This window comes from Oryzias melastigma, linkage group LG5 (assembly GCF_002922805.2).
Source record: "Oryzias melastigma strain HK-1 linkage group LG5, ASM292280v2, whole genome shotgun sequence".
NCBI classification, from domain to species: domain Eukaryota; kingdom Metazoa; phylum Chordata; class Actinopteri; order Beloniformes; family Adrianichthyidae; genus Oryzias; species Oryzias melastigma.
This window is the reverse complement of record NC_050516.1, coordinates 3195565-3207469: the sequence shown is the minus strand read 5'-3', so window position 1 is coordinate 3207469 and position 11905 is coordinate 3195565. Positions and strand designations below refer to the sequence as shown.

At 35.5% G+C, this 11905-nt stretch overlaps 2 protein-coding genes across 3 annotated transcripts in view; both read right to left on the bottom strand.

Annotated features, from left to right (window-relative positions):
• The window catches only part of cdc42 (cell division cycle 42), a 15892-nt gene extending 8975 nt beyond the window's left edge, over nucleotides 1-6917 (bottom strand). For both annotated transcript variants that reach the window (XM_024269545.2, XM_024269546.2), the window contains exons 1-2: nucleotides 6767-6917; nucleotides 310-450 (exon numbers count right to left, since the gene is read on the bottom strand). In XM_024269545.2, the coding sequence (XP_024125313.1) occupies nucleotides 310-414 (105 nt within the window). In that variant the 5' untranslated portion in view covers nucleotides 415-450; nucleotides 6767-6917. The remainder of the gene's footprint in view (nucleotides 1-309; nucleotides 451-6766) is intronic.
• Nucleotides 6918-7273: 356 nt separating this feature from the next.
• On the bottom strand, nucleotides 7274-11607 carry snrpe (small nuclear ribonucleoprotein polypeptide E). Its single transcript, XM_024269547.2, has 5 exons — nucleotides 11390-11607; nucleotides 10373-10399; nucleotides 10226-10288; nucleotides 8685-8763; nucleotides 7274-7445 (listed from the first exon to the last, which is right to left on the bottom strand). The coding sequence occupies exons 1-5, from the start codon at nucleotides 11441-11443 to the stop codon at nucleotides 7390-7392; spliced, it is 279 nt and encodes a 92-aa protein (XP_024125315.1). The 5' UTR covers nucleotides 11444-11607; the 3' UTR covers nucleotides 7274-7389.
• Nucleotides 11608-11905: the final 298 nt, after the last annotated feature.

The window sequence follows — 11905 nt, the reverse complement described above, 5'->3', positions numbered from 1 at the left end:
ATGAAGAAATAGAGGAAGAGCCTTCGACTTCAAAATAAAAACATTTTTATTTGTACTGCTACAATTAGCAGACAAAAATCAGGAGTTTTTACTCCAAACAAGGCTATAATATTCAGCAACCGACTGTGTAATGTAACGAGGATGTTGCTAATAAAGTTGCTCAAACAGTGATAGTTTCTTTTGGGATCTAGCAGCAACAGAGAGCGCTTTGATCCTCCAGAACACTGAACCACTTTTTTTTCCCAAATAACCTCCATTTTTGATTTTTTCTGATATTAAAACTGTGCGTTGTTGTTCAGGAACACTCACCGTGGGAACATATTCAGAGGGAAACTTGTTGGTGGTGTAAGAGATGAGCAGGCAGGTTTTACCCACCGCACCATCACCGACGACAACACACTTGATGGTCTGCATAGCTGAGTTTTCAAGTCTTCACAACTCATTCAAGATCTGGAACACAGAAGGAAAAAAAAGTCAGGCATGAAATGGGATGCAGAACTTCTCTCTCCATACAGTAGAATCCTGCTTCAGCTGCCTGGAGGTCCAAGAGAAGCTAAGAGGGGAACGAACACTTTCCATTTTTACACCATGTACTGCATTACAAATATTTTTCCATCAAAAAATCTGTTGTTTTTATAATGTTGTATTCCTTTTACTCAAAATTTTTTTAACCATTTATTTTAATGACTTTTTAAAATGTTTACCTCTAGCAAGAAGTCATTTGTTCAAAGCACCTAAAGCAAAGTTAATGTATCCTTTAAACACTGAGAATAGCATATCAAATGTAAAGAACAGATACTCATTAAAACAAAAGTGAATCTGAACTTTAAAATGTGAGCTCCTACAATAAATGGAACAATGAGGATCTTAGAGGAGCCATCTGTATTTGTAAAGTTCAAAAAAAGGTACATAAGTCAAATAAATACTTGGAGTCTGAGAGACTGTAAAAACTACATTACAACTAAGCAATGTGTGCTAAAAAGCCAAATCCCTATTTTTTTTAAACAGAATTAAAAATCTGATTTTAAATATTGATTTTACTAAAAAGAAAAACAAAAATCCATCAGTCTATTTGACCTAAATGAACACTCTGGTCCATAGACGATCCAGCATTCATGCAGAGCTGACCTACTGTTCCACATCGGAGAACAGCATTGTTGTGCTGAGAGCACAAGTTGTGCCAAGAGAACATCATGATGTCAATTACTGGTTCTATAAATACCTAACAGAGAATACGAGATCTTTCAGATCATGAGAAATACCTACTGTCTGCTGCAAAAATAGCCTGAAAGGACAATCCACGAACCAAAAATGCACTAAAGTTTGCAGATACTGTAAACACCTGACTTTATGAATACTCTTTGATTTATGACAACTGATAACTGTCACAACACAATTTAAAAAAATAGAAACCTTCCTGGTAAAGAAAATCCAGGACAAGACCAACACCAGACAAGAGTAAACAGCGCCACCACTGTGTTGGTGTCAGCATTAGGAGCACAGAGGTTATTTTTTACTAAAGAAGGGTAAGAGAAACAGTCAATAAGCCATCAGTAATAAATACAGTAGTTCAAATGCCATAGCCAATCTGACAAAGTCAAATATGCATTTTGTTTTTCAACATCACCATAAACCAAATATTCAAAATTAACCTTCAAACAACTTCTTAAAGGACCTATATAATGCAAAATCAATCTTTTGAGCTTTTAAGTGTATTATAATCTTAATTCCAACTACCCCACATTTTTGAGCATTCTTCTAAAAATCTGTGCGAGTTCTCATAAGCCGATGTCATAAAGTGACCATATACTGTATTTTCTGATTGTGGCTGGTCTCCAATATTCGCCAAGTCTTACTGTTAATTACAGCTAGACGCTGGTCTCAAAAAGTGGCCCACCTTCTTTAGGACAACCTGGTGAGGCCATGAGACTAGAATGTTCATTTTTCTATGGGCACGCTACAGGTGACAAGTTGTAGTGAACACTTTAGACACACGTAAGGGTAAGTAAGACAAACCTCAAACTTCAAATTAGAATCCTAATCTTTTTCTATAAGCTGCTAAAACATTTCATTTAAACAGTTTTGTTTGGACTATTTTCATTTCCTGCTGTTTATCTGATTCAAAATAAGTTAATTTAAGACACAGTAAATATGGTTTGAGCTTTTTTTGTTTTTTGTTATTTTGGGGCAACCTGAATCTGAAAATGGGCAAAAATCAGTTCCATCATCAGCTAAACATGCAGAAGTTTGTGAAAAGACACTCCAACTCACTAACAATTCCTTTTTTTAACTACTTTTTTTGACTGAAATTAAACAATTTGGAATAGTTTGTTTCAGCGTGACTCCAAGCGTCACTGATTCTACGGCAAGTAGATTAAGAAATAAAAATGCTTTGCAGTGGCCTCAACAGGCTGGTTTAAATGCCGTCATATGACAGAAGAGAGTTGTCGTTAATTACAGGAACAATGGTTCTGTTCTTTACTCCAGCTTTTCTTTAACCCTCAACAGCACAAAGCAGCACTGTGAAACTGGAGTGGAAAAAATGATAATCAAGTAAAGATTACACAAGCTGATGCTTTTATGGATCATACTATGTTTGGCCGATATGCTGTACATCTTCTTTTGTTGTTGCTTTAAGAAAGACTTGCAGCCAACAAAAATCTGTTTCTATAGTACTGCAGGGGGGTACACTTTATTTTAACCTGTGACTCAAATTAGCAGGGGAGGTAATTGGTTTAGTAACTTTATTTCAAAGAAACAAAAGTCACTGATAAAACACAAATTAACAGAATCAGTTTGGAGAATCGTAATAAGAAGACAAGCCTTCCATAGATCAATGTGGCACGGCTTTACCCATCATTCAACAGTGCACGCCTTCAAACGTTTTTCCAGATGATTTTCCAGCTGTGATGTGGCTCCTACTATAATAGAAGGCCGTCTGCTGACTGCACGATTCAACCTGAGGTGAAGGAAACTGCTTGCACAGCAGTCTTCATCAAACTTTCATTAGTTTTAATTTTAATTTTTTTACATATTTTTGTTTAATGCATCACAGGTCAAATGTTTAAAACAATGCAAATACATTTTGTGGAGTTTTGATACATTACTCGTCTTGAGAATGGACTGAACGCTCAGCCAAAAGTGATCAGGTTTTTCCATTGTAGTTTGAAAACTCCCAGAGGAAACGTTCTCTGCTACATCGCATTCAGACCAGGGTCAAACTGGATGTTTAAACATTTTTTGTTTTTGCATTCCTCGCCAGCAACTTGACTGAAGATTTATCCTAGCATGCACCAGTTTCTATTAACAGTTTACCTCCTCTGTAATTACAAAAGTTCCAGTTAATCAGTCTGTTTGACTAAAAAAAACATCAATTTAAGTTTCTTTATGTTTCAAAAAAAAAAAATGAAATCCAGATCAGACATTTTTTATATAGTTTTGAAAAAAATACAGAAAAACGAAATGTGTAGACATTTGCAAAATATTTGTCAATTTTAAATAAATTATAATAAAATGAAGCTGCAGGCTTTCTTGAACACCAAAATTTGTTAATTTTTATGTATAAAAAATGTGTGAAAAATTACAAACTCACTTTGCAAACATAAGTGCTGCATTTCTCAAAGGAATAAATGATACAATGCTATCAGTTAAAAATGATAGCAGACTGTTAATTTTGTCAACAGTAAATATAGGTCACTCAAATACATTTTTAGGCTCACTCAGACTACTTTTGATTTATTTTAAAATTGTTCCAAGTAGTCTTTTAATTATGAATATACCGTTTTTGGCCAAGATTTTTTTTTTAAACTGTTGTTTTTAAGACAAAGTTCCTGTAGAGTGGCAAGAGTTCAATAGTAATTAATCTGAGTTATTCAGTGTGAATTTTGGCACAGAGTATGTCTCCCTCCTTTTCCGCCATCCATCCGTTTACAGTCTCTCCTGCTGACTTACAGCCCCATACAACTCAAAGCTAACATTACCGGTGCGACAAAACTAGCATGCAATATTGTAGCTATCCAGCCATACAGTTTTGAGTCAAATTCCAGCTAAGACGAGAAAAGAAAAAAAAAGACATACATGGATCTAGTCGACTACAAGTGGCTGCATCAGAATGGAGTGGAGCAGGTAGCTTGTGGCCTGGTGATAGTAACTTTCACAGAACTAATACGATTTTTTTCAAACTATTTTTTTTCCTGGGTCTTTAAAGTGATAACCGATTAATTCCAAAATCCGACAACTATGATCTGAACCATGAAATCATAAAAGCTGCAGCTCGCCTGGAGTCACTGTGGGCGTCAAAACTCAAAGGAGCCACAGAATTAGTGCCTCTTCTCCACAAGTCACTGTACGTCAGCGCTAAGCCACTGCAGAGCTCTGCAGCACAACGTGGGGGTGGGGTGTCAAAGGCAGACCAGGGGACACAGCTGAAGGTTTACAAATGCAGGGAACATGCTGAGACATTCAGCTGCACGACCTCCTGCAGTCAGCTTCTATATCATTAAGCATATATAATTTAAGACACACTACTGTGCGGAAATACATTCATTAATGTGGACTATTTTACCAGGAATAGCTGCCTGAAATGTTTATGAAAGTCCACACCAATGAATGCCCTTTGACAGATTAATGAGACTTGAATAATGTGACTTCCTACAGGAAACTACTGGTATTAACACATGACTTCATGGCAGTGGACTGCATCCTGTCAGCATTTAAACATTACATACCACTTTCCAAAAAAACATGTTTCCATCTTAGCTGTAGCTTATCCTTAGTTTATTAGCTTGTAAAAACAAAAAAAGGCTTTCAATAAAACCGTTGTAAAAGATTTTTTAATCATATTATTCAATATTAAAGATCAAATTAACAACTATTTTCAAAGTAACACAAATAACTTACAATAAAGAAAATGGGATAAATACCTTTAAAGACCCACTCTGATAATATTTTTAACATTTTCAAGTAGCATTTTTTTCATGATGGAGGACATGTGTAACATAATTTAATATTAAACATGCATTTCTGAATATCCTTTTAGTCAAATTGTGATGGATCAGGAGCAGATAACTCACGGTTTGAAAACGCAGCAACTACCTCCCTACTCCGCTCCACTTGCAGACAAATAGATCCATTAACATCTTAATTTCTTCATCTGATGTGATTTTTACTACGTTAAGGTTAGCTTGGGGTTGTGAGAGGCTGTAAGCTAGCGAGAGAGTGTGTAAACAAAGGAATACTAGTATGCCAACATAGGGTTACTTACTACATTTCTGATGAACTCCTGCCACTGCAGAAAATAGGTCTTAAAAACAACACAAGATTTTTTATTTTGACAAAAAAAATAATAATAATAATAAATAAATAAATAAACAAAAATCACATAATCATAATTAAAATACTGCTAGGAATGCTTTTATAATAGAAAAAATACATAGTTGGAGTGGGACTTTAAAGTAACGTAAGTGATAAAGGAAACATTCACATCAGAACTTTTTAACAAGAAGCTATTTAAAATCGGGGCTTTATTTAAAAAATATTAAAGTAAGACAAACCCAAAAAAAGACTATTTTGAAAGAGTTTAAATCAAAGATTTCTTTTGTTATCTTAAGTCCCTGAAACAGCTATAGCTTCGGAATAAATTCAAATGCTTTAATAAATCTGTGCTAAAGATCACACCAGGCTGCCGACATTGTGCCGCAGAAGTGTCTGCTTCCAGCTTTAATCCAGGCATATGTAGTTTAAGCCATTTGAGCCCTGTAGTAATTAAGGTAAGATTCATTCATGTGGAACTTGAAGCTTAAGTAGCTCATGGGGGTGTTAATGCAAACTTTAGAAACATACATTTATCAAATACTGAGATTTGTCAAACCAAAGTTGATAACTTCACACATATATTTTGACATCAACTAAAACCTGTGCTTTTAATTTGTAGACTATTATCATTGAATGGTCAACAACATCCACTCAAAACGAATTTAATAAAATGCTGATTTTAAATTAATGTATCTGCATAAAAACATGTAAAAAACTTATGCTAACCTCAATGGGTTGGTAGAAAAAAAATCTCAAACTCAGAGGTGGGAAAATAATTGACTCCGCCAAAGTTTAGTTTCCTTTTTTCAAAAAAACTTTAATAGAATTTTCCACACTAAAGTATCGATTATTTCTCCGGGTCAACAAACGTCACAGAGCAGCCTGAAGGCTGGTTCGTATTAGCCCTAGCTTGGCACCAGGGCCCAATCCTCGGCCTCAATCTGGCCTATTTCCTGCCGGCTGCGGAAACCACAATAGAAAGAAATAAAAATAACGGTGGCTGTTCCACCTAAAACTCAGTTCCATTCTCATACTGCTCAGCTGGAAATTGTTTATTTGGTTAAATTAGATAACTTTGCCATTTTTTTTGCCTCTCATTTTGGAATGGACTGACCGTGTCAGGATAACAACTAAATTATTAATTTGTGACTTTGATTCAAGCCAATAAGACATATTTTAATTTGCTGGAGAAGTACACAATACATATAATGTAAATAATGTTTTTACAAATGAGAAGTATGCTAACTTATGACACGATAACCTGGTTGGTCATCTTAGCCAACTGCTCTTTCCCAATTAGCTTCCAGCTAAGCGGCACCGCTAACCTTAGCGGATGCTGAATGACACAATTTGGTGATTTTGGCTCGAATTACCAATAAACTATACAAAACAGTAACGCTAACTTCAAAATAAACCACGTAAACGACATAAAAATATAAATAATTCCCCTTACCGTGTTTTATGTTTGGGTTTCAACACCGGGCGTTGTCGGCTCCGTACTAGGGGCTTCCCAGGCACCAAGACAGGGAGCGGTTGCGTACAACGTCATGACGTCTACCGGCAACGCTAAAACTAAACCTAAAAGATGCTCGTAATTTTAGGACAAATTTGAAAAAAAATCTCTTAAAAATGATTTTGAAAAATTACTACAATTATTTAACTTAAGACGCAGTAATTCCCGAAACGATTTTAATATTAGACACAATTTATACCCCAATTAAAAAAAATATTTATAACATTTTTCATTAAAATACATTCAAATATGAGATAGGCACAATCTATACAAATCTTTAATTTTGTTATTCCTGACTTCTTGATAAACTTCATTCTTTAGATGCCAAACTTGACCTACATGTTGATTGTAATACTGATGTCTGCCACTAGATGACAGCAGTACCCCTGACCCAGATATAAAAAAAACTCAGTTATATTTTAGATGTAAACACACAGGAAACAGTCGTGAAAAACAACGATTTTATTCTCAAATGTTGTAAAGAAACTCACGTTTAGACATAAAATCACAGGCAGTTAACATAGAAAAAGAGAAAACAGGATCTGCAGTCATTACTGGTATCTTTAGTTAGAAACACTCTGCAGCAGGGTGATGTTGTCGCCCTTCAACATGATCCTCCCTGTGAACAAGGATAGAAAATAATATTAATGCTCACTTTTCTTTAAATGACATCCCTGAATTTATAAATACTTAGTGCAAAAAATATTTCAAATGTGGTGTCAAACACATATTTTGTTGCAGCAGCTGTACAAACACAAAGTGACAGTACATATGTAAATAAATAAAAAAGACTTTCAAATATTCCATAAATCAATCTGCATAACAATAAATTTTAAACCGCTTGTAATTACTGCTATGGTGAATTAAAAAATCATGGTGGCCCTGAAGTGCAAGTCCCATCAACACATCGCTTGACAAAAAAAATTAAAGATCATAACATTCTAAAAAGCAAAACAATTAATGAAAAAAAAAACCTTTTTACAAATTAAAGCACAATTTCAAAAAAAAGAAATTAAAAATGAAAGGTTTAAAAAAAAAAAAAACGTTTTTTGTTAAATAATGAAACATTAAATCAGAAAAGATAGGTACTATCATTAATAGGATGATTATTTTTTTCAAATGTGTCTTCAATGTCTGCATAATAATTAAAGTTTTATTATCAGTGCGGAGCATAGCCAGTATCGCTTCATTCCAAAGAACTTAAGGTTGAAATTACATAGGTAACCTTTTTTTTTCCCCAGGGGTCCCCACATCTAATCAGCTTCCTCCATATATACCGTATAACCCTGTCTTCTGCATGTTCTACTCTAAAGTTGCGTTCACGCATGTTAAATCAATGTACAAACGCGATCTGAGGTCCTGTGGCACAATTTGAGTGTCATAGGCATAGAGCAGCAAATTTGACTCGTGAACAGCCAACTTCCGGTCAACGTTCACAGCTTCCTCCTCTCCATCTTCGACCAACAGTAGTCCAATTTCCACTGGCACCCTATTGGTGAACAGCACTGCTGGTGGCCATCGTTAGCCCAGACCTTGACCGATGCGGTATGGATATCATGGTTCCGGTTCGCATATTTGGTTTGGCAAAGATTTTACATCTGATGCCCTCCCTGACACATTTATTGATCCAGGCTTGGGCCTTCATTTTAATTGCAGTTTGGTTTCTAGAGTTGTACTTTGATTTAAAAAATTTCATTTTTTTTCTATTATTCGTTTTGCTTTTTTAATTATCATAGTGATCATTATCTTTTCGCATTAAGTCAGTTGTTGCTGTGATTTGCACTTATGGGCCACCGTAAAAAAATAAATAAATAACTGAAATCAAACCACCAGAGTAAAGCTAAAGAGTCTTACTTACCCAGAGGCTTTCTGTTCTTGGTCTTCATGTGGACCTCCTCAGCATCATCTAGAACCAGGTTCATGTATTCATCAAAGCCCTGAAAGAAAAATATGGAACCAATCTTAACTTAAGTAACTACTTAGAGGTTTGGATTCATTTGAATTCAGGTTCTTCAAGATTATATTCTAGATAATTACGGGGCAGCCAAGGTGCAGCAGTAGGACAGTCGACTCCTGATCGGAAGATTGCAGGTCCGATTCCTGCCTTGCCCGTCTAAGTGTCCTTGGGCAAGACACTGAACCCCAAAGTGCCTCTGGTGGGAGGTTTGTGCCAGTGTTTGGCAGCGGAGCCACCACCAGTGTGTGAATGTGTGTGACTGGGTCTGTGACTGTAAAGCGCTTTGGGGCCTCAAGTAATGTAGAAAAGTGCTATAAAAGTATAAGTCATTTATCATTTACCATAATGTAGAAAAAGAAATAAATACTAAATTGAGCTGGTGATTTAGAAAAGACTGACAAATTAGAGAAAAACTTTAATAAATCAGGACCAATCATATTCCTGGGAATTGATGGGGGAACTTTAAGTTTTTCATTGTAGTTCTGCTTTGGCAAAAAGTTCAAAATATTCCAGAATACACATGAGCATGTCTTCAACCAATGTCAACAAGTCTGCCACGAGAGCCTGCAGTTAATGTATATTTCCACTATAAAGATAAACTCTCTAAATCTGCAGAAACTTTTCTATTGTATTTGATTCCACTGGAATATTTAAGAATCCAGAACGGAATTTTTGATTTCTATTTGATATATATAAGACCTGAAATTCAAACTATTCCGTAAAAGGAATTCTCCTGATTCTGTTCTATTTGTTCATTTATTTGTTAACTGTGTTGTGTGCACAATTTGAGGCAGTGTGCATGTGTTTTGGCTGATGTTGTAAAGTTAGAAAAAAAAATCTATATAAAAAAAAATAAAAATCTACAGAACCAACATGCACTCAGTGGTGTTTAGCAGAGTTTTGGTTTACAGACAATAAAGCACATCTTCAGTACCTGTTTCCATACATATGTGCAAAACTATCAAAATTAAAAAAAAAAAAAATCATAATTATGCAAATAAACATAAACCAACTCATGCGATAAGTCAACAAAAACCTAATCAAATACTTTGATTACCATTCAAATTTTCACCACAGCACTAGTGCTCATCCTCATTTGTCAAGGGAGACTTATTCAGGGAGTGGCAAGTTACATGGGAGCGGCTACAGATGAAGCGATTTTGGGAAATCGTGGTTGGTGATTTTACAGAGGAGCTGTGGATTCCACAGTTCTGCATGACACGCTCAACTTTTGATGACCTCTGGTGTGACTGTCACCGTTGTTTAAGTGACTTAACCACCTCCTTCAAGCTCAAAAACTTTTTTCGACAAATGCGAGTTTGGCATGCTTCTTTTACGCTAATTTATTATCGCAGATTCAATATGCACAATTTTTTAGTCAATGTTAATGCTGACAATTGAAAAGAACATAAACGTTGTGAAAGTAGAAAAATAAATCTTACAATGATGCAGCCTTCTATCCGCATGTTCACCTGCTCATAAAGCCACACCTGAATTCGTGAGCGCTGCAAAAAAAAAAGACAACATCAGTCAGTGCTTCTTTTATCAACAAAACAAAAGGCGAACCTGCAAAAATCTTTTGTACTCACGTTTTGAAGGTATCTGAAAATGAGGTTCTGAGGAACAGAGTCAAGGAAATGACAGCTCTAAACCTTCTATTTTAACACAAAAAGTTTTAATGTCATTCACACAGATGATGTTTCAAATCACATTTTCACTCTGGCGATGATCTAAGAAGAAATAGTCACTTCAACTTTAGTGGAGCAACACTTTACCAGAGAGTTGAGTTTCATCCTGTTTAATGTTAGGACTTCAAAAAACAAGCTCTAAATCGAGAGAACAAAGAGCTGGACTTTTAATGTCTTTTTTTTCTTTCTTTTTATTATAGTCGCTGCTATCCTAAATGATCAAATAGAGAAAATAAATAGACCATGTTGGATAGAAGGAGCAATAAAAAAATGTGACCCCGGTCGTTCTCTAGGGTTAGGCCTGCAGAAAAGAGCTCACTGGATTTATTAGCTGACAGCGATGATCACGTAAAGCTATGGTTGAACCAGAAATGTCTTCAATTTAGTCAGGAGAAAATGGAAAGCATTGTTTACAGTAGCACTTCTACAGATCTTTTTTTCTTTCCTTACAAAATGAAGCTGAAATGCTGGACATCTGGGGGTACACGGTTATTTTTAAACCTGGCAAAGAGATTAGTGTCACTAAATGAGCCTTAAATTGGGCTAAAAATATATTCACGTAGAAAAAGCCCTTCTTGTTCAGATTACCTCTCATATAAAGTACTGTAATGCTCTGCATTATGGTGCTGCTCATTGTTCTACAAGTTACTGCCTTCACTTTGTCCAAAATATAGCAGCAGGTTTCAAATACATTTCTTTCAATTACATTAAATTAGCACCCAAACCTCGTGCTATAATGTTAAATAGTAGTAAAAAAAAAATAAGTAAAATACTGAAGAAAACAAAAGGGTAGGTAAATAAGCATTCCAATGTGTCCATAAACGTATGTAGTTCCTAAACAAAAAACAAGAACACGAGAAAGACGCGATTAGCAGCGCTGCTAACACATGCTAGCAGCTAACAGCAAAGAAAGGATACGATGGGCTGGACCATCACCTTCTGCACCTTCTGTCCTTGTCCTCGGTAAGCCATTCTCTCCAAAAAATACAAGCGAGAGCTATTAGGTTACAGAAAAATTGGTTGTTAGAATTGAATGAATTTCAACGTTCAGCTCACGATGTGAATTCTGCCTCAATGGCGGGTTTCCTTCCGCATCCGGTTCCTGTTACAATAAATGGTTTTCACTCTACGAACATGCGCCCCTTAATGACAGGAGGTCAATCCTGCACCCCATGATGATTTTTTTTTCTGGGTAAACTTTGCAGCAACTGTCAGTCCCCATTGAGTCAATTGTGATACCAAAGACTATTTGTTATATTCTTTAAATAAAATGTGCATTTTATTATGGCACATTATCAGCCGACAGTAATCAAGTTACTTTTGAGCTGCCATATTTGTTTTTTTTCCAAAATCTGTTTTAATATGTATTTTATTTTATAAAATCCAGAAACTAGGCTTAAATTTTTCGTGTACATTTTCAGTAAGTACCATTAT

Coding starts and splice junctions, on each gene's coding strand:
- snrpe (XM_024269547.2), bottom strand. CDS start 11,443: ATGGCTTACCGAGGACAAGGACAGAAGGTGCAGAAGGTGATGGTCCAG. Junction 10,400..11,389: donor AGGTGATGGTCCAGCCCATC/GTATCCTTTCTT, acceptor TCTGTTCCTCAG/AACCTCATTTTCAGATACCT. Junction 10,289..10,372: donor TTTTCAGATACCTTCAAAAC/GTGAGTACAAAA, acceptor TTTTTTTTGCAG/CGCTCACGAATTCAGGTGTG.